The following is a 26,263-nucleotide window of genomic DNA, read 5'->3' as shown; positions in this document are numbered from 1 at the left end:
GGAGCCGCCAGCCTGGTCCCGGGAAGAGGGGGTGGGCTGGGGGACATCGGGTGGGTGGCTCTGAGCCGTGCCAGGTGCAGGGTCTGCTGGCTGGGTGCTGGCAGGCTTGCTCCTGGCACAGGCACCGTAGCCAGCCCGTGCCCCTTTAAGGTGTCCGGGGCCGGGAGGGGGGCATAGAGTTTCCCTGGTGTTGGCCAGAGTGGCCACCAGGGAAACCTGGGGAGGGCTAGCCTCCCACTAGTTCGAATTAAGTGGCTACACACCCCTTAATTCGAACTAGTAAGTTTGAACTAGGCTTAATCCTCGTGGAATGAGGTTTTCCTAGTTCGAACTAAGCGCTCTGCTAGTTCGATTCAAATTCGAACTAACGGAGCGCTAGTGTAGCGCTATGAAAGTTAGTTCGAACTAACATTGTAGTGTAGACATACCCTCTCTGCTTCTCCTGGCTGCCTCTCTCAGACCTGCCGACATGGGTCGGGTACAAATAGTAACTGCGCAGAGGTCTGGGTGGATTAAAAGGGCCCAGGGAACCCCGGGTGATGTTGCCACCAACAGCATCGGCCAAGCTAAGGCATGTTCCCTGCCCCCCTTCACTCCACACCAATCCCTGAAGTGTCCAGCACTCACCTCTGGTCCTCGAGGGGGCGTCTTTGCACACGGCTCCCACCACAGGTGCTGACTTTGTAGCTCCCATTTGCTACACTGTGTGGGCAATGGAAGCTATTGGGGTGGTCCCTGAGGATAGCAGCGCCCTGAGACAACCTGGCCACCCTGCCTCAGAGCCTGACCCCACACACCAAACTGCACCCAGGGCAAGATTATGGTCTTCATAGGCCCTAGGCATTCTCACAATCGTAGGCCCTTAAATTAGATTATACAGAAGGGAGAAATGCACGATCATCTACACTCCTAATGTCTCTCACTGTAATTTCCGCTCTAAAAAATGGTGCACCGTGTGAGGAATTCATGGTCCTTTATTCTAAACTGAAAGCCATTTTGTTGTACACTGAAATTATACTCAGGGTTCACCTGGTCATTAATTGGATGAAGTAAGGTGAAAAGTAAGGTGATGTTGCCACCATCTGTAAAATCCATAGAGCAATGCACTGGGCTCCAGAGCTGATACATCATGTCTCAAGCTTGTTCATTGTCATTTACGAAATAACAGGATTCTGGCTGACTTTGGCCAGACATTTCCACCAGAAAGTGTTAGGTGGGAGCCCACGGTCTTTAAAACACAACTTTGAAATGTAAACAACTGTAGTAACAAGCAGTGTTCCGTCTAGCATTTTCCATTTTTGAGTGTGTTGAATTTTCTTATGTGCACTCCCAGTACAAACAAAAAAACCCTTGATTTAAATATATTTTTAACAGCTTGTGGGTACAGAAAATAATTTTTTTTAAAGGAACAATGCATATGATATGTATCTAATATCAAATAAAAATAAAATTAACACGACCTTGGTACTCCATGTATTTTATCATCCTAACAACTCAAGTTATTAATCAATCAAAATGCATCCTATCCTCACATAGCTCAGTTTAAGATGATAAACAAATCTATGAGTCAACTGGAAACAGTCATGTTGTCCAGGCAAGTATTAATACAATCTTTACTTACACTGGAAAGGTGAGAAATAGCCATACTGTTTCTCTGGGATGTCAACTCTTAATTTGATTAATAGTGCACAGACATGGAAGAGTAAAAATCAGCATCAAAGCAACACAGAAAGCAAAAAAGCCACAAATGTGAAAATAGGAAGGGAAATAAAATGCCGGGTGGTTGGTGATGGGTATTTTAAAGGAATATTTAAGATCACTATACAAGTGAAACAGAGACCTGAAAAGCACAAATAAAAGTTCTCCTTATTTGAAACGTTTACATTGTGCGACACCAACTCGACAAGTAGACGCTCCAGAGCTGCACTTTAATACATGGTTTCAGAGTTTGTAGAAAGATCCACTTATTAAAGCGTTTGCAAATACAGCCTTCATCCTACAACACATCTAGCAACAAACCTAGACCCCCCATAGACTCGTAAGGGTCATAACCAGTCCATAAAGAAAAGATCTGGCCTTTCTGCCCTCCCCAAACAAATTCTAAAATTCAATGCATGTATTGACGTATTGGTTTCCAAAGTTATGTCTGAAATCAAGAAGGCAAAGTATTATGAAATCAATATAAATCCATCCCCTGAGATTGGTCTCACTGAGCAGCTTACAGAATTACATGCTACATCCTCTGGCCTGGTGCCCAGCCCAGTACAGCCCTGCTGGAGCAATGAGGTCAGTGGGTCTGAGACATGAGACCTCTCAGCTGCGCCATCCCCCCACTCCATGAGACACCCGGCTGCCCAGCCCCTCTGCTCCCACACAGAGTTTGTTCTAACATCCCTGGGAGCTCACCCTGACTCTGGTCGCACTGCAAACTGGCTGGAACCAAAGGGATCTGTCCCCCTATCTGCTCTGGGCTGGCCCTCAAAGTGTGAAATGGGACCTGTGGGTCGGGCAGGAGGCCGGGAGTGAGGACCCCTGTCTTCCATGCTCGGCTCAGGCAGGGCAGTGGGGTGTAATGGTTAGAGCAGGTAGGGCTCGGAGTCAGAGCACCTGGGACCTCATCATGGCTCTGAGACAAGGGTGGGGCCCAGAGTCTGAGCCTCAGGGACCTGGCGCCATGAGCCCTGGGGGTTGTTCCTGCCCCTGCACCTGAGTCTGTGTGTTGTGTCGCCTGGTCTGAGACAGACCATCCCTCCTGCTAGACATAAAAAGAATTTCCTAGAATGAGTCAATCCCAGGCTGATTTCCATCCACAAAGTGCACACGATAACGAGACAACTTCCCCTTCCCTGACCGACCTGGGGAATCTTGTTTGGATGCAGCTCCAGGCAGGGCTGTTCCTCCTCCGAGGAATATGAGGAGACGTTTCCATGAGGGACTCGGTCCCAGAAGCCAACGAGTGCAATAAAACCCCTCAGTTTCCTCAGCACTTCTAGCGCCTGCAGCGAGGAGCTGGAACCGCTCTGCTCACACAAGGTAGGATACGGATGAACGACTCAAACCCCCATTCACCAAGTGAAATCCATCAGTGTCCTGCAATTGGAGCAAAGCGTCACAAGTGTCTTCATTCACATTTTCCAGACATGCATAGAGAACCTTAGTATCTAACCTGACCGATCTATTTACCTACGTACACCCCCTCTATCTTCCTATCTACCTACTTACACCCCTCTATCTACCTCTTTGCACCCCCTCTATCCATCTGTATACCTACATACACCCCTCTATCTACCTAGCTACATATTTATACCCCCTCTATTTACCTAGCTATCTACATACACCCCTCTCTCTTCCTATCTACTTACATATACCCTACTATCTACCTACATACACCCCACTCTGTCTTCCTATCTACTTTCATAAACCCCTCTGTCTACCTATTTACACGCCCTCTATCTACCTATCTATCTAGTCCACTCCATCTTGCCATCTATCTAGTAGTATTTCTATTGATCTGTTAGTCTCCTAATGTATCATTGTGAATTCAGCTAACTGAACAATGATGGGTCAGGTCAAGAATTTGACTCTGCGGGTGTTTCCATAAATTATCACGGGTCACATTCTGATCCCAGATTTCTATAGTGCCCTCCAGCGTGAGAGAGGCACGCCAGACGTGCTTATCACCAAACCACAAGTGTGTTTAGTGATGTTTTTGTGCCGGGAGTGTTATTTCTTCCGTCTCTCATCTTTACCCCCCTCTGTTCCCTACCCTCATCATTGTCCTCAGACTCTAAAGGCAAATGTTGTTGGAGGGGTCTCCCAGGAGACAGCCACAGCCCATGCTATGCTCACTAATTTTAAGATGGAGTCTTTTAGCAGAATTGAGCGGAATCCCCTCTCTGCGTAACGTGCATGGCTTTCATGTCTTTCATGTTCCCCTATTCTCAATGGTGAGTCTAGATAACTTCGAAAACAACGAGAAATCCTGTGGCACCTTATAGAGTAACAGATTTATTGGAGCTTAAGATTTCGTGGCCAAAGACCCACTTCATCTTCCATCTGACGAGGTGGGTTTTTGCCCACAAAAGTTTAAGCTCCAATAAACCTGTTAGTCTTTAAGGTGCCAGAGGACTTCTCGTTATTTATGCAGATCCAGCCTAACATGGCTACCCTTCTGAGTGACGACTTCAAGAGCACTGAAATTTCCTATCAGCTTCCAGTGACAAGGATCTAAAGTTGAGTAAATGACTCCGTTTACTTAGATCTGCTCCAAATGTCGGCCAGCATCATAAGATATCCACCAAAGTCTCTTCCGAACAAACAATTTCCTCTCTATTGATGTTTTCCATGAGAAAACTTTGATGTGAATGGAAGTTTTCATTTTTCCATTCCGAATCGAAATGGGGAATTTTTTGCTGTTTGAAACTTGGGCATTAATCCTGGGTGAAAACAAATATGGGAACATGGGCATGTGTTGTAAGATGGAAATTGCATCTGCATTATTAGAGAACCTCATTTGCATTTGTTAGAAATTGTTCTATGGAGTGCACTTATTGCACTACCCCAGGTTTTTTGGGGCGACACGGGGGGTAATTCAGACTCAAAGACCGTTTCAAATTCAGGAAATTCCGGCCCAATGTATAAACCCAGCCTCTTCGCTCAGTCTTTCCCAGTTTCCCAATTACTCGCTCACTATAATTTCATGCATTCCTTTGAGATCCCCTGTATTAAGAAAGTGAAGGGCATGCAAAATACAATATTCGTTACGGCTCATTTTAAATTCAAATCCATCACCTCACCATTATTATTATATTCGTTGTCAAAAAATAGCCATCAAGTAAACCATTTGTAGAGAACATCATGTACATGCTTTTCATAAAACTCTTCTTTATGAAACTTTTTGTTAGCAAGGTCATAGAATTAAAACCCCACAAATGGTCTAAATTGCTATTTCTGGTTTTGTACCCACAGTCATTAAGATCTACACTAGCACTAGGTCTCTTCACCTATCTTGACACACATCAATATATTTACGAAGTTGCGATGATAGAAGCAGGAATGATGTAAATTGTTCTGCAATATTGAGGGACGAATAACAATTTATAGAATTCAAAAGGCCAAAATCCCCCATTGTTGGCAACTCTCATCCGGCCCCTCGCTCTTCAAATGGTTTCAGGCACATTTTGGCAAAAGACTGAGATCAGAATGTGTCTTCGTTTGGGAAATTCTGTTTGGTGAATGTGGATTTAAGGTAATATTCCGGAACAAAGGAAGGAAGGGGTGGATGGGGATAGCAAGGAAGGAAGGAAGGAAGGAAGGGATGCCATTTTGAACTTTAAAGTAGACAGAATAAGGCCAGGTCTACATTCCACCCTCCACCTTGGTTAAGGTATCTAACTCCAGACATGTAAAATCCATAGCTGGGGTTGGCTTAAATTAAGTGAAGTTTGGTTCTGTCATCACAGTGGGAGGCTGACGACTGAGCAAAAGTTTGGCAAAAAAGGCCCTGGGGAATTCCAGTGGATGAGAAGCTGGATCTGTGTCATCAGGGTGTCCTTGTAGCCAAGAAGGCTGATGGCATATTTGGGGTGCATTAAGAGGAGTGTTGTGAGCAGATTTAGAGAAGTGATTACTCCCCTTTATTCGGCCCTGGGATGGCAAAATGTGTTGTATTGCACCCAGTTCTGCATCCCCCTCTACAGAAAGGATGTGGACGTAATGGAGAGGGTCCAGCGGAGGGAAACTAAAATGATGAGGAGGCTGGAGCACATGATCTAAGAAGAGAGGCTGAGGGATGTGGGTTTCTTTAGTCTGAAGAAGAGTGAGAGGGGATTCTATAGTGGCCTTCAACTCTCTGAACTGGTTTCCAAAGAGGTTGGGGGGAGGCTGTTTTCAGTGGGGCAGATGACAGAATGAGGAGCAATCGTCTAGAGTTATAGTGGGGGAGGTCTAGGTAGGAGATTAGGAGAAAAAAATTCCCTAGGCGGGTGGGAAAGCACTGGGATGGGTTTCCTAGCGAGGGGGTGGAATCTCCATCCCTAGAGGTGTTTAAGTCCCAGCTTGAAGAAGTTCTGGCTGGCATGATTGAGTAGCGGTTGGTCCTGCTTTGGGAAGGAGGCTGGACTCGATTCCTGAGGTGTCCGCCAGCCTTGGGATTCTACAGTCTACCGGTTTGATGTTCCTCTGATTCAGTCTCTCTCACCCCTGCAGATGACCTATTCTGAGAGTGACCCTGGTGAGAACCAGACCATCTCTGGTACGCTCATCCTGCTGGGGTTTTCCTACCTTGGTGAGCTGCAAATCCTTCTGTTTCTGCTGCTGCTGGTCACCTACCTCCTCACCCTGATGGGGAACCTGCTTGTTATCATTCTAGTAAAGCTGAACCCCTCCCTCCACAGCCCCATGTATTTCTTCCTGGTCAACCTGTCCTTCCTGGAAATCTGCTTCACCTCCAGTGTTATCCCTCAGCTGCTGGTTCATCTTCTGGTGGAGGAAAAGTCCATCTCTCTTGTCGGCTGTGCAGCCCAGATGTACGTGTTCAGCATCATGGGCCTCACGGAATGCTGCCTCCTCGCAGCCATGGCCTACGACCGCTACGTGGCCATATGCCACCCCTTGCACTACACGACCATCATGAGCATTCGGGCATGTGCCCAGCTCGCGGGGGCTTCATGGTTCATTGGGATCTCAGTAGAAGTTGCTCAGATCTCGTGGGTCTTTAGCCTGCCCTTGTGTGGCTCCCACCACATCCACCACTTCTTTTGCGACATCCTACCCGTGGTTAAGATGGCCTGCGCCGACACATCAAAGAATCATATTCTAGGATTCTTTATTATTGCGCTTTTTATCACGAGCCCTTTCTTCATGATAATCCTGTCCTACGTCTACATTATCTCCACCATCCTCAAGCTGCCATCCGTGGAGGGCAGGCGTAAAGCCTTCTCCACCTGTTCCTCCCACCTCATGGTGGTGAGTTTGTTCTATGGAACGGCCCTTTTCACCTACCTGTGGCGGAATTTTAGCTCCACTCTGGAGAATGACCATATAGTTTTTCTCATGAACATAATTATAGCACCGGTGTTGAACCCCATAATATACACACTGAGGAACAAAGAGGTGAAGAGAGTCTTGAGAAAAACACTAGAGAAGAGAAAGAACAGGTTAAGAACTATTTAGGAAAGAGAGACATACACAAAGTGATGGGCCCGGATCTAACATGTCCGAGGGTAGTGAAGGAGTTGGCAGATGTCATTGAAGAGCTTTTGGCCATTATCATTGGATGATTGGAAAAAGGCAAATGAAGTGCCCATGTTTAAAATGGGGCAGAAGAACAATCCAGGGAACTACAGACCAGTCACTCCCCGGAAAAATTATTGAGGAGATCCTCAAGGAATCCATTTTGAGGCACCTGGAAGAGGAGAAAGTTATCAGGAATAGTCAACATAGATTTACATAGGGCAAGTTGTGCCTGACCAACCTGATTAGCTTCTATAACGAGGTAACTGGCTCTGTGGACATGGGAAATCAGTGGATGTGGTATACGTTCTCCCACAATATTCTTGCCAGCAAGTTAAAGAAGTATGGGTTGGATAAATGGACTGTAAGATGGATAGAAAGCTGGCTAGACTGTCGGGCCCGGCAGGTAGTGATCAACGGCTCGATGTCAGGTTGGTGGTCGGCCTCTAGCGGAGTGCCCCAAGGATCTGTTGTAGGCCCAGTTTTGTCCAACATCTTTATTAATGATCTGGATGAGTATAGTAACTGCCCAGTTGTCTGCGTGAATTGAAAGGACCCAGGGACCCGCAGCTGCTGTTGGCACCAGCATCAGCAGTTCTACCAACCTAAGGCATATTCCCTACCCGCCTTCACTCCATGACACTCCCTGATGTGGCCAGCACCTTCCTGTGGTCCTGTAGGGGGCATCTTTGCACACGACCCCCCCCCCCCCCCAGGTGCTGACTTTGCAGCTCCCATTGGCTACACTGTGTGGCCAATGGGAGCTATGGGGTTGGTCCCGGAGCATAGCAGCGCCCTGAGACTACCTGGCCACCCCGCCTCAGAGCCTCACCCCACACACCAAATTGCACACAGGGTCAAACCGATCTGAGGAAGTGGATCTGGCCCACGAAAGCTAATAAACCATCTTGATAGTCTTTAAAGTGTTACATAGTCCCGTTTTTTGTTTCTTAGGCCATCAGCACACCTATAATTGCAGGCCCTTAAATTAACGTATACAGAAGGGAGAAATGCCCAATCATCTGTACAGCTAATATCTCCCACTGTAGTTTTCACTCTGGAGAGTGGCACACCATGTGAGGAATTAATAGTCCTTCATTCTGAAATAACAGCCATTCACACTGCAATTATACTCAGGATTCACCTGGTCCTTAATTGGATGAAGTAAGGTGAAAAGTAAGGTGATGTTGGCACCATCTGTAAAAGCTACAGAGGAATGCATTGCGCTCCAGAGCTAACACATCGTATCTCAAAATCGTTGATTGTCATTTACAATATAACAGGATTCTGGCTCACATTGGCCAGACATTTCTGCCAGAAAGTGTTCAGTCTAGGGATTTTAAAACACAAGTTTGAAATGAAAACAACTGTAGTAATAAGCAATTCCCTCTAGCATTTTCCATTCTTGGGTGGGTTGAATTTTCTTATGTGCACAAACAAACAAAAAACTAGATATAAATATATTTTAAACAGCTTGTAGGAATGGAAAACAAAAATGTTTAAAAAGGAGGGATAATTAACAAGGAACAATGCCTATGATGTATATGTAATATCAAATAAATTAAACTTAACACTACCTGGGGACTACGTGTATTTTACCATCCTGTCTAACAAGTCAAGTTAATAATCAAAGTGCATATTATCCACACATAGCTCAGCTTTAAGATACCCAGCAAATCTATGTGTCAACTGGAAACAGTCATGTTGTCCTTGCAAGTATTAATACAATATTTACTTACACTGGAAAGGGGAGAAACAGCCATACTGTTTCTCTGAGATGTCAACTCTTAATTTGATTAATAGCGCGCAGTCATGGAAGAGTAAAAATCCACAACAAAGCAACACAGAAAGCAACTAAAGCCACAAATGTGAAAATAGGAAGGGAACTAAAACACCAGGTGGTTGGTGATGGGTATTTTAAATGAATGCTTAGGATCACTCTACAAGTGAAACAGAGACCTGAAAAGCACAGATCAAAGTTCTCCTTGTTTGAAACTTTCACATTGTATGTGTCACTAACTCATTGTCATACATTGTATGTGTCACTATGCTCCTTCCCAAACAAATTCTAAAATTCGATGCATTTATTGACGTATTGGTTTCCAAAGTGATGTCGCAAATAATCTCTGAAATCAAGAAGGCAAAGTATTCTGTAATCAACATCAATTCATCCCCTGAGATTGGTCACACTGAGCAGCTTACAGAATTACATGCTAGATGGTCCGGCCTGAGACCCATCCCACAGCGCCCTCCCGGCCAAACCCTATTGCTGAGCGCTCCCTAGTGCCAGAATGGGGCATGGCCAGCAGCACTGACTAAGGAGGAAGCCCCCACGCCTGGTACCCAGCCCCGTACAGCCCTGCTGGAGCAATGAGGTCAGTGGGTCTGAGACATGAGACCTCTCAGCTGCGCCATCCCCCCACTCCCTGCCGCACCCGGCCCCCAGCCACTCTGCTCCCACTCAGAGTTTGTTCTAACATCCCTGGGAGCTCACCCTGACTCTGGTCCCACTGCAAACTGGCTGGAACCAAAAGGATCCGTCCCCCTGCCTGCTCTGGGCTGGCCCTCCAGAAGGGAAATGGGACCTATGGGTCGGGCAGGAGGTCTGGGAGTGAGGACCCCTGTCTTCCGTGCTCGGCTCGGGCAGAGCAGTGGGGTGTAATGGTTACAACAGGTGGGGCTGAGAGTCAGAACTCCTGATGCCTCATCGTGGCCCTGGGACAAGGGTGGGGCCCAGAGTCTGAGCCTCAGGGACCTGGCGCCATGAGCCCTGGGGGTTGTTCCTGCTCCTGCCCCTGACTCTGACTCTGTGTGTTGTGTTGTCTGGTCTGGGACAGACCATCCCCCCTGCTAGATAGAAAAATAATTTCCAAGAGGGAGTCAATCCCAGGCTGATTTTCATCTACAAAGTGCACACGATAACGAGACAACTTCCCCTGCCCTGACCGACCTGGGGAATCTTGTTTGGCTGCAGCTCCAGGCAGGGCTGTTCCTCCTCCGAGGAATATGAGGAGACGTTGCCATGAGGGACTCGATCCCAGAAGCCAACGAGTGCAATAAAACCCCTCAGTTCCCTCAGCACTTCTAGCGCCTGCAGCGAGGAGCTGGAACCGCTCTGCTCACACAAGGTAGGTTACGGACTCAAACCCCCATTCACCAAACTGACTCAAACCCCCATTCACGACTCAAACCCCCATTCACCAAGCGAAATCCATCAGTGTCCTGCAATTGGAGCAAAGCGTCACAAGTGTCTTCATTCACATTTTCCAGACATGCATAGAGAACCTTAGTATCTAACCTGACCAATCTAATTACCTACGTACACCCCCTCTATCATTCCTATCTATTTCATACACCCCTCTATCTACCTATCTACCTACATACACTCCTCTACCTATTTACACCCCTCTATCTACCTATCTACCTACATACACCCCTCTATCTTCCTATCTACTTACATATACCCTACTATCTACCTACATACACCTCACTCTGTCTTCCTATCTACTTTCATAAACCCCTCTATCTACTTATCTTCCTATTTACACCCCCTCTATCAACCTATCTATCTAGTCCACTCCATCTTGCCGTCTATCTAGTAGTATTTCTATTCATTTGTTAGTCTCCTAATGTATCATTGTGAATTCAGCTAACTGAACAATGATGGGTCAGGTCAAGAACTTGACTCTGCGGGTGTTTTCGTAAATTACCACACGTGACGTTCTGATCCCAGATTTCCACAATGCCCTCCAGCATGAGAGAGGAGCGCCAGACATCCTTATCACCAAACCATGATTCTGTTTGGTCTTGATCTTGATAACTTTGAAAACAACTAAAAATACTGTGGCAACTTACAGAGAAACAGATGTATTGCAGCCAAAGCTTTCGTGGGCAAAGGCCTACTTCATCGTGCTACTGACACAGTGGGTCTTTGCCCACAGACGCTTAAGCTCAAATAAACCTGGTAGTCGTTAAGGTGCCAGAGGATTTCTCCTTGTTTATGCAGATTCAGACTAACATGGCTACCCTTCTGAGAGATGACTTCAAGAGCACTGAAATTTCCTATCAGCTTCCAGTGACAAGAATCTATACGGACTTCATTTCTAGAGTTGAGTAAATGACTCCGTTTACTTAGACCTGCTCCAAATGTCGGCCAGCATCATAAGATATCCACCAAAGTCTCTTCCGAACAAACAATTTCGTCTCTGTTGATGTTTTCCATGAGAAAACTTTGATGTGAATGGAAGTTTTCAGTTTTCCATTCCGAATCGAAATGGGGAATTTTTTGCTGTTTCAAACTTAAGCATCAATCCTGGGTGAAAACAAATATGGGAACATGGGAATGTGTTGTAAGATGGAAATTTCATCTGCATGTTTAGAGAACCTCATGTGCATTGGTTGGAAATTGTTCTATGGAGTGCGCTTAGTGCACCACCCCAGGATTTTTTCGGTGGAGTGGGGGGTAATTCAGACTCAAAGACCGTTTCCAATTCTTGAAATTCAGAGCCAATGTATAAACCCAACCTCTTCGCTCAGTCTTTCCCAGTTTCCCAATTACTCACTCGCTATAATTTCATGCATTCCTTTGAGATCCCCTGTATTAAGGAAGTGAAGGGCATGCAAAATACAATATTCATTATGGCTCATTTTAAATTCAACTCCATCACCTCACTAGAATGCCCATTATGATGAAGTTTGTTGTCAACAAATAGCCATCGAGTAAACCATTGGTGGGGAACATCATGTACATGCTTTTTATAAAGCTTTTTATTAGAAAGGTCATAGGATTAAAACCCCACAACTGGTGTAAATTGCTATTTCTCGTTTTGTACCCACAGTCATTAAGATTTACACTAGCACTGGGTCTCTTCACCTATCTTGACACACATCGATATATTTACGAAGTTGCGATGATAGAAGCAGGAATGATGTAAATTGTTCTGCAATATTGAGGGACGAATAACAATTTATAAAATTCAAAAGGCCAAAATCCCCCATTGTTTAAAACTTTCATCCGGCTCCTCGCTCTTCAAATGGTTTCAGGCACATTTTGGCATAAGACTGAGATCAGAATGTGCCTTCATTTGGGAAATCCTGTTCGGTGAATGGGGATTTAGGGTAACATTCTGGAAGGAAGGAAGGAAGGGGTGGATGGGGATAGGAAGGAAGGAAGGAAGGAAGGAAGAGATGTCTTTTTGAACTTTAAAGTAGACAGGACAAGGCCAGGTATACATTCGACCCTGCACCTTGGTTAAGGTATCTAACTCCAGCCATGTAAAATACATAGCTGAGGTTGGAATAAATAAACTGAAGTTTGGTTTTGTCATCACAGTGGGAGGCTGACGACTGAGCAAAAGTTTGGCAAAAAAGGCCCCGGGGAATTCCAGTGGATGAGAAGCTGGATCTGTGTCATCAGGGTGTCCTTGTAGCCAAGAAGGCTGATGGCATATTTGGGGTGCATTTAGAGGAGCGTTGTGAGCCGATTTAGAGAAGTGATTACTCCCCTTTATTCGGCCCTGGGAAGGCAAAATGTTATTGCACCCAGTTCTGGGTGTCCCACTATAGAAAGGATGTGGACGCATTAGAGAGGGTCCAGCGGAAGGAAACTAAAATGATGAGGGGGCTGGAGAATATGACCTACGAGGAGATGCTGAGGGATTTGGGTTTGTTTAGTCTGCAGAAGAGTGAGAGGAGATTCTATAGTGGCCTTCAACTCTCTGAACTAGTTTCCAAAGAGGCTGGGGGGAGGCTGTTCTCGGTGGGGCACATGGCAGAACGAGGAGCAATGGTCTAGGCTTATAATGGGGGAGGTCTAGGTTGGAGATTAGGAGAAAAAAATTGTTTAGGCGGGTGGGGAAGCACTGGGATGGGTTACTTAGGGATGTGGTGGAATCTCCATCCCTAGAGATGTTTAAGTCCCAGCTTGAAGAAGCCCTGGCTGGGATGATTGATTTGGGGTTGGTCCTGCTTTGGGAAGGAGGCTGGACTCGACTCCTGAGGTCTCAGCCAGCCCTGGGATTCCACAGTCTACCTGTTTTATGTTCCTCTCATTCAGTCTCTCTCACCCCTGCAGATGACCTATTCTGAGAGTGACCTTGGTGAGAACCAGACCGTCTCCGGTGGGTTCATCCTGGTGGGGTTTTCCTACCTTGGTGAACAGCAAATCCTTCTGTTTCTGCTGCTGCTGGTCACCTACCTCATCACCCTGATGGGGAACCTGCTCGTTATCATCCTGGTAAAGCTGAACTCCTCCCTCCACACCCCCATGTATTTCTTCCTGGTCAACCTGTCCTTCCTGGAAATCTGCTTCACCACCAGCGTTGTCCCTCAGCTGCTGGTTCATCTTCTGGTGGAGGAAAAGTCCATCTCTGTTGTCGGCTGTGCAGCCCAGATGTACGTCTACAGTATCATGGGCCTCACAGAATGCTGCCTCCTCGCAGCCATGGCCTACGACCGCTACGTGGCCATTTGCTACCCCTTGCATTACACCATCATCATGAACAGCCGGGTATGTGCCCAGCTCGCGGGGGCTTCATGGTTCATTGGGATCTCAGTGGAAGTAGCTCAGATCACATGGATCTTTAGCCTGCCCTTTTGTGGCTCCCACCGAATCCACCACTTCTTCTGCGACACCATACCCGTACGTAAGACGGCCTGCACCGACACATCAAAGAATAATATTCTAGGATTGTTTATCACAGTTCTTTTTATAATGAGCCCTTTCCTCATGATAATCCTGTCCTACGTCTACATTATCTCCACCATCCTCAAGCTGCCATCCATGGAGGGCAGGCGTAAAGCCTTCTCCACCTGCTCCTCCCACCTCATGGTGGTGAGTTTGTTCTATGGAACGGCCCTTTTCACCTACCTGTGGCGGAATTTTAGCTCCACTCTGGAGAATGACCAAATCGTTTCTCTGATGAACATAATTGTAGCACCGGTGTTGAACCCCATAATATACACACTGAGGAACAAAGAGGTGAAGGGAGTCTTGAGCAAAACACTAGAGAAGAGAAAGAGCAGGTTAAGAACTAATTAGGAAAGAGAGACATACACAAAGTGATGGGCCCGGATCTAACTTGTCCGAGGGTACTGAAGGAGTTGGCAGATTTCATTGAAGAGCTTTTGGCCATTATCATTGGATGATTGGAAAAAGGGAAATGTAGAGCCCATGTTTAAAATGGGGCAGAAGGACAATCCAGGAAACTACAACCCAGTCAGGCTTACCTCAGTCCCCGGAAAAATCATTGAGGAGATCCTCAAGGAATCCATTTTGAGGCACCTGGAAGAGGAGAAAGTGATCAGGAATAGTCAACATGGATTTACATAGGGCAAGTCGTGCCTGACCAACCTGATTAGCTTCTATAATGATGTAACTGGCTCTGTGGACATGGGAAATCAGTGGATGTGGTAAACGGTCTCCCACAATATTCTTGCCAGCAAGTTAAGGAAGTGTAGATTGGATAAATGGACTGGAAGATGGATAGAAAGCTGGCTAGACTGTCGGGCCCAACGGATAGTGATCAACGGCTCGATGTCAGGTTGGTGGTCGGCCTCTAGCGGTGTGCCCCAAGAATCTGTTGTAGGCCCAGTTTTGTTCAACATCTTTATTAATCTGATGAAGTGGGTCTTTGCCCACGAAAGCTTATGCTCCTACACTTCAGTTAGTCTATAAGGTGCCACAGGACTCTTCGCCATCTTTATTAATGATCTGGATGAGGGGATGGATTGCACTTTTCCTAAGCTTGCACGTAACAGTAAGCTAGGGGGAGAGGTAGATATGCTGGAGGTCAGGGATAGCATCCAGAGTGACCTAGAAAAGTTATAGGATTGGGCCAAAATAAATCTGATGAGGTCCAACAAGAGCAAGTTCAGAGTCCTCCTCTTGGGAGGGAAGAATCCCAAGCACTGTTACAGGCTGGAGACCGACTGGCTAAGTAGCAGTTCTGCGGAAGAGAACCTGCGGATTACAGTGGATGAGACGCTGGATGTGAGTCAGCAGGAGGCCTTGTAGCCAAGAAGGCTAATGGCATGTTAGGGTGCATTAGGTGGAGCATTGCCAGCAGATCCAGAGAAGTGATTATTCCCTTTTTTTTTTTTTGTACTAATGTAGCTACATCTCAAGATAGGCCTGCAGTTCTGGGGCCCCCGCTACAAAAAGGATGTGGATGCTTTGCAGAGGGTGCAGTGGAGAGCAACCAGAATGATTGGGGGGCTGGAGCACATGAACTATGAGGTGTGTCTGAGGGATTTGGGCTTGTTCAGTCTGCAGAAGAGAAGAGTGAGGGAGGATTTGAGAGCAGCCTTCGACTCCCTGAGGATGTTTCCATAGAGGCCGGAGAGAGGCTGTTCTCACTGGGGGCAGATGGCAGGATGGCGACAATGGTCTCACGTTACAGTGGGGGATGACTGAGTTGGGGCTGGTCCTGCTTTGGGCAGGGGGTTGGACTCCATGACTCCCGAGGTCTCTCCCAGCCCTGGGATTCTAAGATTCTCGGATCTTTGCCGACAGCCAGAGACATTAGAGTGAAAAGCAGAATTAGTCAAAATGGAGTGAATGAGGCAAATTCAGAAACATTTTGTTTAATTTCCCACAGGGACTGAAGTTTTTTGTTCCAATTTCACCCTTTGGAAGACGTTGATCTATTATCCTGTCATGAAAATCAGGAGAGAAACTTTTCTTACCAAAGTGCCCCCTACATTTTACATTTCTCAATGTTTGGGAAAATGTCAGAACCTTTCGACCACGTGAATAATTCCTTGTCAAATCAGAGGAGAATATTTAGCCCAATAGTGTCCTACGTTTAGATCTTCCAACTTTGAAATGTTAAAAAAAATAAGGCTTTACATGAGAAACATTGCAGTCCATGTACACAGTCACCATCCAGGAATTTCTCTGCTCAGAATACGTCAAGTTTTCTTCTATTTTCCCCGTGATTTTTGATGTGGGAGGTCGATGGGGAGAGGTGTGTGTGATTTGTGATATGAACCTGATGGGCAGGAGAAGGAGGGGAACATTGATTCTCCAGGCCTACCAGAGCCTGTAGCATCTCAATTTATTGTCTGAGAAATGGCAACAGGCCCTGCTCGACGTCCCTCTGCTTTTCTTGGGTCTTTCTCTTCCGCACTTTGTGCTTCTCCAGGCTGCCTCCCAGATCTGACAGATCTGCCCCTATGAGATCTGCCAACATAGGGCAGACACAATAGGAACTGCCCGGTGGTCCGGGTGGATTAAAAGGGCCCAGTGACCCGCAGATGCTGTTGCCACCAGCATCAGCAGTTCTACCAACCTAAGGCATATTCCCTACTCCCCTTCACTCCATGACACTCCCTGAAGTGGACAGCCCGTTCCTGTGGTCCTGCAGGAGGCAACTTTGCACACGTGTCCCCCCCCCCCCCCCGCCCCCTGGTGCTGACTTTGCAGCTCCTATTAGCTACACTGTGCGGCCAATGGGAGCTATGGGCTTGGTCCCTAAGGATAGTAGTGCCCTGGACCACCTGGCCTCCCCACCTCAGAGTTTCACCCCAAACACCAAATTGCACACAGGGCCAGACTGATCTGAGGAAGTGGGTCTGGCTCATCACCTAATAAACCATCTTGTTAAGTCTTTAAAGTGCTGCATAGTCCTGTCTTTTGTTTCATGGTCCGTAGGCACACCTATAATTGCAGGCCCTAAAATTAACCTATGCAGAAGGGAGAAATGCCCAATCATCTATACAGCTAATATCTCCCACTGTAGTTTTCACTCTGGAGAGTGGCACACCATGTGAGGAATTAATAGTCCTTCATTCTGAAATAACAGCCATTGTGTTGTACCCTGCAATTATACTCAGGATTCACCTGGTCCTTAATTGGATGAAGTAAGGTGAAAAGTAAGGTGATGCTGGCACCATCTGTAAAAGCTACAGAGGAATGCATTGCGCTCCAGAGCTAATACATCGTGTCTCAAGATCGTTCATTGTCATTTACAAAATAACAGTATTCTCACTGACTTTGGCCAGACATTTCTGCCAGAAAGTGTTACGTAGGAGCCTGGGTTTTTAAAACACAATTTTGAAATGGAAAGAACTGTAGTAACAAGCAGTGTTCCCTCTTGCATTTTCCATCTTTGTGCGTGTTGAATTTTCTTATGTGCACCACCAGTACAAACAAAAAAACCCTGATATAAATATATTTTAAACAGCTTGTGGGTACGGAAAATAATTTCTTTTTTAAAAAACGAACAATGCCTATGATGTGTATCTAATATCAAATAAAAATAAAACGAACACGACCTTGGTACTACATGTATTTTATCAGCCTAACAACTCAAGTTATTAATCAATCAAAATGCATCCTATCCTCACATAGGTCAGGTTAAGATGATGAACAAATCTATGAGTCAACTGGAAACAGTCATGTTGTCCAGGCAAGTATTAATACAATCTTTACTTACACTGGAAAGGTGAGAAACAGCCATACAGTTTCTCTGGGATGTCAACTCTTAATTTGATTAATAGTGCACAGACATGGAAGAGTAAAAATCAGCAGCAAAGTAACACAGAAAGCAACTAAAGCCACAAATGTGAAAATAGGAAGGGAACTAAAACATCGAGTGGTTGGTGATGGGTATTTTAAAGGAATATTTAAGATCACTATACAAGTGACACAGAGACCTGAAAAGCACAAATAAAAGTTCTCCTTGTTTGAAACGTTTACATTGTGTGCGACACCAACTCGACAAATAGACGCTCCAGAGCGGCACTTTAATACATGGTTTCAGAGTTTGTAGACAGATCCACTTATTAAAGCGTTTGCAAATACAGCCTTCATCCTACAACACATCTAGCAACAAACCTAGAACACCCATGGACTCGTAAGGGTCAGAACTAGACCATAAAGAAAAGATCTGGCCTTTATGCCCTCCCCAAACAAATTCTAAAATTCAATGCATGTATTGACGTATTGGTTTCCAAACTGATGTCGCAAATAATCCCTGAAATCAAGAAGGCAAAGTATTAGGGAATCAACATCAATTCATCCCGAGATTGACCACATTGAGTAGCTTACAGAATTAGATGCTAGATCCCCATCTGAGACCGCCATACAGAGCGCTCCCGGCCCAACCCTGTTACTGAGCGCCCCCTAGTGCCAGGATGGGGCATGGCCAGCAGCACTGACTAAGGAAGAAGCCCCCACGCCTGGTACCCAGCCCCGTACAGCCCTGCTGGAGCAATGAGGTCAGTGGGTCTGAGACATGAGACCTCTCAGCTGCACCATCCCCCCACTCCCTGCCGCACCCGGCCGCCCAGCCCCTCCGCTCCCACACAGAGTTTGTTCTAACATCCCTGGGAGCTCACCCTGACTCTGGTCCCACTGCAAACTGGCTGGAACCAAAGGGATCCGTCCCCCTGCTGCTCTGGGCTGGCCCTCAAGGAGGGAAATGGGACCTGTGGGTCGGGCAGTAGGCCTGGGAGTGAGGACCCCTGTCTTCCGTGCTCGGCTCGGGCAGGGCAGTGGGGAATAATGGTTAGAGCAGGTGGGGCTGGGAGTCAGAGAACTTGGGACCTCATCGTAGCTCTGGGACAAGGGTGGGGCCCAGAGTCTGAGCCTCAGGGACCTGGCGCCATGAGCCCTGAGGGTTGTTCCTGCCCCTGCACCTGACTCTGTGTGTTGTGTTGTCTGGTCTGGGACAGACCATCCCTCCTGCTAGATAGAAAAAGAATTTCCAAGAGGGAGACAATCCCAGGCTGATTTTCATCTACAAAGTGCACACGATAACGAGACAACTTGCCCTTCCCTGACCGACCTGGGGAATCTTGTTTGGCTGCAGCTCCAGGCAGGGCTGTTCCTCCTCCGAGGAATATGAGGAGACGTTGCCATGAGGGACTCGGTCCCAGAAGCCAACGAGTGCAATAAAACCCCTCAGTTCCCTCAGCACTTCTAGCGCCTGCAGCGAGGAGCTGGAACCGCTCTGCTCAAACAAGGTAGGATACAGATGAACGACTCAAACCCTCATTCACCAAGTGAAATCCATCAGTGTCCTGCAATTGGAGCAAAACATCACAAGTGTCTTCATTCACATTTTCCAGACCTGCATAGAGAACCTTTGTATCTAACCTGACCAATCTAATTACCTACGTACACCCCCTCTATCTTCCTATCTACTTACATACACCCCTCTATCTACCTATGTGCCTACAAACACCCCTCTATCATCCTATATACATATATATACCCCTCTATCTACCTATTTACACCCCCTCTATCCATCTATCTACCTCCATACACCCCTCTATCTACCTATCTACCTATTTATACCCCCTCTATTTACCTAGCTATCTACATACACCCCTATATCTTCCTATCTACTTACATATACCCTATTATCTACCTACATATAACCCACTCTGTCTTCCTATCTGCCTACATATACCCCTCTATTTACCTATCTACCTATTTACACCCCCTCAATCAACCTATCTATCTAGTCCACTCCATCTTGCCGTCTATCTAGTAGTATTTCTATTGATCTGTTAGTCTCCTAATGTATCATTGTGAATTCAGCTAACTGAACAATGATGGGTCAGGTCAAGAATTTGACTCTGCGGGTGTTTCCATAAATTATCACGGGTCACGTTCTGATCCCAGATTTCTATAGTGCCCTCCAGCGTGAGAGAGGCACGCAGGACGTGCTTATCACCAAACCACAAGTGTGTTTAGTGTTGCTTTTGTGCCGGGAGTGTTATTTCTTCCTTCTCTCATCTTTACGCCCCTCTCTTCCCTACCCTCATCATTGTCCTCAGACTCTAAAGGCAAATGTTGTTTGAGGGGTCTCCCAGGAGACAACCACAGCCCACTAATTTTAAGATGGAGTCTTTTAGCAGAATTGAGCGGAATCCCCTCTCTGCATAATGTGCATGGCTTTCATGTCTTTCATGTTCCCCTCTTCTCAATGGCGTGTCTAGATAACTTCGAAAACAACGAGAAATCCTGTGGCACATTATAGAGTAAGAAATTTATTGGAGCTTAAGCTTTTGTGGGCAAAGACCCACTTCATCTTCCATCTGACGAGGTGGGCTTTTGCCCACAAAAGTTTAAGCTCCAATAAACCTGTTAGTCTTTAAGGTGCCAGAGGACTTTTCGTTATTTATGCAGATTCAGACTAACACGGCTACCCTTCTGACAGACGACTTCAAGAGCACTGAAATTTCCTATCAGCTTCCAGTGACAAGAATCTATACGAACTTCATTTCTAGAGTTGAGCAAATGACTCCATTTACTTAGATCTGCTCCAAATGTCGGCCAGCATCATAAGATATCAACCAAAGTCTCTTCCGAAGAAACAATTTCATCTCTATTGATGTTTTTCCATGAGAAAACTTTGATGTGAATGGAAGTTTTCAGTTTTCCATTCTGAATTGAAAGGTGGCATTTTTTCTGTTTCATACTTGGGCATTGACCCTGGCTGAAAACAAATATGGGAACATGGGAATGTGTTGTAAGATGGAAATTGCATCTGCATGTTTAGAGAACCTCATCTGCATTTGTTAGAAATTGTTCTATGCAGTGCGCTTAGTGCACCACCCCAGATTTTTTTGGGCGGTGTGAGGGGTAATTCAGACTCAAAGACCTTTTCAAATTCAGGAAATTCCGACCCAATGTATAAATCCAACCTCTTCTTTCAGTCTTTCCCAGTTTCCCAATTACTCACTCACTATAATTTCATGCATTACGTTGAGATCCCCTGTATTAAGGAAGTGAAGCGCATGCAAAATACCATATTCGTTATGGCTCATTTTAAATTCAACTCCATCACTTCACTAGAATGCCCATTATTATGAAGTTCTTTGTCAACAAATAGCCATCAAGTAAACCATTGGTGGAGAATATCATGTACATGCTTTTTATAAAAAATTTTATTAGTAAGTTCATAGGATTAAAACCCCACAACAGGTGTAAATTGCTATTTCTCGTTTTGTACCCACCGTCATTAAGATTTACACGAGCTAAGACGCACTAGGTCTCTTCACCTATATTGACACACATCGATATATTTATGAAATTGCAATGATAGAAGCAGGAATGATGTAAATTGTTCTGCAATATTGAGGGACAAATAACAATTTATAAAATTCAAAAGGCCAAACTCCCCCATTATTGGAAACTTTCATCCGTCTCCTCACTCTTCAAATGGTTTCAGGCACATTTTGGCATAAGACTGAGATCAGAATGTGCCCTCCTTTGGGAAATGCTGTTTGTTGAATGTGGATTTAGGGTAAAATTCCGGAACAAAGGAAGGAAAGAAGGGGTGGATGGGGATAGGAAGGAAGGAAGAAAGGAAGGAAGGAAGGAAGAAGGGATGCATGGGGATAGGAAGGAAGGAGGGAAGAGATGTCTTTTTGAACTTTAAAGTAGACAGAATAAGGCCAGGTCTACATTCGACCCTGCACCTTCGTTAAGGTATCTAACTCCAGCCATGTAAAATCCATAGCTGAGGTTGGCTTAAATTAAGTGAAGTTTGGTTCTGTCATCACAGTGGGAGGCTGACGACTGAGAAAAAGTTTGGCAGAAAAGGCCCCAGAGAATTCCAGTGGATGAGAAGCTGGATCTGTGTCATCAGGGTGTCCTCGTAGCCAAGAAGGCTGATGGCATATTTTGGGTGCATTAAAAGAAGTGTTGTGAGCAGATTTAGAGAAGTGATTACTCCCCTTTATAAGGCCCTAGGATGGCAAAATATGTAGTATTGCACCCAGTTCTGGTCCCCCACTATAGAAAGGACGTGGACGCATTGGAGAGGGTCCGGCGGAGTGAAACTAAAATGATGAGGCAGCTGGAGCACATGACCAAAGAAGAGAGGCTGAGGCATTTGGGTTTGTTTAGTCTGCAGAAGAGAAGAGTGAGAGGGGATTCTACAGTGGCCTTCAACTCTCAGAACTGGTTTCCAAAGAGATTGGGGGGAGGCTGTTCTCAGTGGGGCCGATGACAGAATGAGGAGCAATCGTCTAGAGTTATAGTGGGGGAGGTCTAGGTTGGAGATTAGGAAAAAAAAAGTTCTCTAGGAGGGTGGGGAAGTACTAGGATGGGTTACCTAGGGATGTGGTAGAATCGCCATCCCTAGAGGTGTTTAAGTCCCAGCTTGAAGAAGCCCTGACTCGGATGATTGAGTGGGGGTTGGTCCTGATTTGGGAAGGAGGCTGGATTCGATGACTCCTGAGGTCTCAGCCAGCCCTGGGATTCTACAGTCTACCTGTTTTATGTTCCTCTCATTCAGTCTCTCTCACCCCTGCAGATGACCTATTCTGAGAGTGACCCTGGTGAGAACCAGACCATCTCCGGTGGGTTCATCCTGGTGGGGTTTTCCTACCTTGGTGAACAGCAAATCCTTCTGTTTCTGATGCTCCTAGTTATCTACCTGGCCACTCTATTGGGGAACCTCCTTGTTATCATCCTGGTAAAGCTGAACCTCTCACTCCACATCCCCATGTATTTCTTCCTGGTAAACCTGTCCATCCTGGAAATCTGCTTCACTACCAGTGTTGTCCCTCAGCTGCTGGTTCATCTCCTACTGGAGGAAAAGACCATCTCCCTCGTGGGCTGCGCAACCCAGATGTACGTCTTCAGCATCATGGGCCTCACAGAATGCTGCCTCCTCGCAGCCATGGCCTACGACCGTTACGTGGCCATCTGCCACCCCCTGCACTACACGACCATCATGAGCGGCCGGGTCTGTGCCCAGCTCGCGGGGGCTTCATGGTTCATTGGGATCTCAATGGAAGTAGCTCAGATCACATGGATCTTCAGCCTACCCTTGTGTGGCTCCCACCAAATCCACCACTTCTTTTGCGACATCCTACCCATACGTAATATAGCCTGCACTGACACATCAAAGATTCATATTCTAGGATTCTTTATTATTGCGCTTTTTATCACAAGCCCTTTCTTCATGATAATCCTGTCCTACGTCTACATTATCTCCACCATCCTCAAGCTGCCATCCGTGGAGGGCAGGCGTAAAGCCTTCTCCACCTGCTCCTCCCACCTCATGGTGGTGAGTTTGTTCTATGGAACGGCCCTTTTCACCTACCTGTGGCGGAATTTTAGCTCCACTCTGGAGAACGACCAAATTGTTTCTCTGATGAACATAATTGTAGCACCGGTGTTGAACCCCATAATATACACACTGAGGAACAAAGAGGTGAAGGGAGTCTTGAGCAAAACACTAGAGAAGAGAAAGAGCAGGTTAAGAACTATTTAGGAAAGAGAGACATACACAAAGTGATGAGCCCGGATCTAACGTGTACGAGGGTTCTGAAGGGGTTGGCAGATGTCATTGAAGAGCTTTTGGCCATTATCTTTGGATGATTGGAAAAAGGGAAATGTAGTGCCCATGTTTAAAATGGGGCTGAAGGATAATCCAGGGAACTACAGCCCAGTCAGGCTTACCTCAGTCCCCAGAAAAATCTTTGCGGAGATCCTCAAGGAATCCATTGTGAGGCACCTGGAAGAGGACAAAGTGATTAGGAGTAGTCAACATAGATTTACATAGGGCAAGTTGTGCCTGACCAACCTGATTAGCTTCTATAACGAGGTAACTAGCTCTGTGGACATGGAAAATCAGTGGATGTGGTAAACGGTCTCCCACAGTATTCTTGCCAGCAAGTTAAGGAAGTATGGATTGGATGAATGGATTGTAAGATGGATAGAAAGGTTGCTGCACTGTCGGGCCCAGCGGGTAGTGATCAACGGCTCGATGTCAGGTTGGTGGTCGGCCTCTAGCGGTGTGCCCCAAGAATCTGTTGTAGGCCCAGTTTTGTTCAACATCTTTATTAATGATCTGGATGCGGGGATGGATTGCACTTTCCCTAAGTTTGCGCGTAATAGTAAGCTAGGGGGAGAGGTAGATATGCTGGAGGGCAGGGATAGCATCCAGAGTGACCTAGAGAAATTATAGGATTGGGCTAAAATAAATCTGATGAGGTCCAACAAGAGCAAGTTCAGAGTCCTTCTCTTGGGAGGGAAGAATCCCAAGCACTGTTACAGGCTGGAGACCGACTGGCTAAGTAGCAGTTCTGCGGAAGAGTACCTGGGGATTACAGCGGATGAGACGCTGGATGTGAGTTAGCAGGAGGCCTTGTAGCCAAGAAGGCTAACGGCATATTAGGGTGCTTTAGGTGGAGCATTGCCAGCAGATCCAGAGAAGTGATTATTCCCTTTTTGTTTTTGAATTCGTGTAGCTACATCTCAAGATAGGCCTGCAGTTCTGGGGCCCCGCTACAAAAAGGATGTGGATGCTTTGCAGAGGGTCCAGCGGAGGGCAACCAAAATGATTGGGAGGCTGGAGCACATGACCTATGAGGCAAGTCTGAGGGATTTGGGCTTGTTCAGTCTGCAGAAGCGAAGAGTGAGGGGGGATTTCAGAGCAGCCTTCAACTCCCTGAGGATGGTTCCATAGAGGCTGGAGAGAGGCTGTTCTCACTGGGGGCAGATCGCAGGATGGCGACAATGGTCTCAAGTTACAGTGGGGGATGATTGAGTTGGGTTGGTCCTGCTTTGGGTAGGGGGTTGGACTCCATGACTCCCGAGGTCTCTCCCAGCCATGGGATTCTAAGATTCTGGGATCTTTGCCGACAGCCAGAGACATTAGAGTGAAAAGCAGAATTAGTCAAAACGGAGCGAATGAGGCAAATTCACAAACACTTTGTTCGATTTCCCACAGGGACTGAAGTTTTTTGTTCCAATTTCACCCTTTGGAAGACGTTGATCTATTATCCTGTCATGAAAATCAGGAGAGAAACTTTTCTTACCAAAGTGCCCCCTACATTTTACATTTCTCAATGTTTGGGAAAATGTCAGAACCTTTCGACCACGTGAAAAATTCCTTGTCAAATCAGAGAATATTTAGTCCAATAGCGTTTAGATGTTCAAACTTTGAAATGTTAAAAAAAATAAGGCTTTACATGAGAAACATTGCAGTCCATGTACACAGTCACCATCGAGGAATTTCTCTGCTCAGATTACGTCAAGTTGTTTCCTTCTATTTTCCCCGTGATTTTTGATGTGGGAGGTCGACGGGGAGAGGTGTGTGAGTGATTTGTGTGTGAAGGTCCCAATATCAACCTGATGGGCAGGAGAAGGAGGGGAACATTGATTCTCCAGGCCTACCAGAGCCTGTAGCATCTCAATTTATTGTCTGGGAAATGCCAACAGGCCCTGCTCGACGTACCTCTGCTTTTCTTGGGTCTTTCTCTTCTGCACTTTGTGCTTCTCTAGGCTGCCTCCCAGATCTCACAGATCTGCCTCTATGAGATCTGCCAACATAGGGCAGACACAATAGTAACTGCCCAGTTGTCCGGGTGGATTAAAAGGACTCAGGGACTCGCAGCTGCTGTTGCCACCAGCATCAGCAGTGCTACCAACCTAAGGCATATTCCCTACCCGCCTTCACTCCACGACACTCCCTGAAGTGGCCAGCACCTACCTGCGGTCCTGCAGGGGGCAACTTTGCATACGACCCCCACCCCAGGTGCTGACTTTGCAGCTCCTATTGGCTACTCTGTGTGACCAATGGGAGCCATGGGGTTGGTCCCTGTGAATAGCAGCGTCCTGAGACCACTTGGCCACCCTGCCTCAGAGTTTCACCCCACACACCTAATTGCACATAAGGCCAGACTGATCTGAGGAAGTGGGTCTGGCCCACCTAATAAACCATCTTGTTATTCTTTAAAGTGCTGCATAGTCCTGTCTTTTTTTTCATGGTCCCTAGGCACACCTATAATTGCAGGCCCTAAAATTAACCTATACAGAAGGGAGAAATGCCCAATCATCTATACAGCTAACATCTCCCACTGTAGTTTTCACTTTGGAGAGTGGCACACCATGTGAGGAATTAATAGTCCTTCGTTCTGAAATAACAGCCATTCACACTGCAATTATACTCAGGATTCACCTGGTCCTTAATTGGATGAAGTAAGGTGAAAAGTAAGGTGATGTTGGCACCATCTGTAAAAGCTACAGAGGAATGCATTGTGCTCCAGAGCTAACACATCG

At 46.3% G+C, this 26,263-nt stretch overlaps 3 protein-coding genes across 3 annotated transcripts; all 3 read left to right on the top strand.

Moving 5' to 3' along the window:
- The first annotated feature begins 6,207 nt into the window (after positions 1-6,207).
- Positions 6,208-7,173, top strand: LOC102448038 (olfactory receptor 10A4-like). The gene has a single exon (XM_025189243.3). The coding sequence runs from the start codon at positions 6,208-6,210 to the stop codon at positions 7,171-7,173; it is 966 nt and encodes a 321-aa protein (XP_025045028.3).
- A 6,133-nt stretch (positions 7,174-13,306) lies between these two features.
- On the top strand, positions 13,307-14,272 carry LOC102447787 (olfactory receptor 10A4-like). The gene has a single exon (XM_014578149.3). The coding sequence runs from the start codon at positions 13,307-13,309 to the stop codon at positions 14,270-14,272; it is 966 nt and encodes a 321-aa protein (XP_014433635.3).
- Positions 14,273-22,505: 8,233 nt separating this feature from the next.
- Positions 22,506-23,471, top strand: LOC149521241 (olfactory receptor 10A4-like). The gene has a single exon (XM_089774399.1). It carries the CDS (start codon positions 22,506-22,508, stop codon positions 23,469-23,471), a length of 966 nt encoding a protein of 321 aa, XP_089630525.1.
- The last annotated feature ends 2,792 nt before the right edge of the window (positions 23,472-26,263 follow it).

The sequence above is a fragment of the Pelodiscus sinensis genome, chromosome 30, assembly GCF_052426305.1.
Source record: "Pelodiscus sinensis isolate ZL-2025 chromosome 30, ASM5242630v1, whole genome shotgun sequence".
Taxonomy (NCBI): domain Eukaryota; kingdom Metazoa; phylum Chordata; order Testudines; family Trionychidae; genus Pelodiscus; species Pelodiscus sinensis.
This window is presented reverse-complemented; position numbering and strand designations above follow the sequence as displayed.

Bases quoted from the DNA above. Each gene is read 5' to 3' on its own strand.
- LOC102448038 (XM_025189243.3), top strand. From the start codon at position 6,208: ATGACCTATTCTGAGAGTGACCCTGGTGAGAACCAGACCATCTCTGGT.
- LOC149521241 (XM_089774399.1), top strand. From the start codon at position 22,506: ATGACCTATTCTGAGAGTGACCCTGGTGAGAACCAGACCATCTCCGGT.
- LOC102447787 (XM_014578149.3), top strand. From the start codon at position 13,307: ATGACCTATTCTGAGAGTGACCTTGGTGAGAACCAGACCGTCTCCGGT.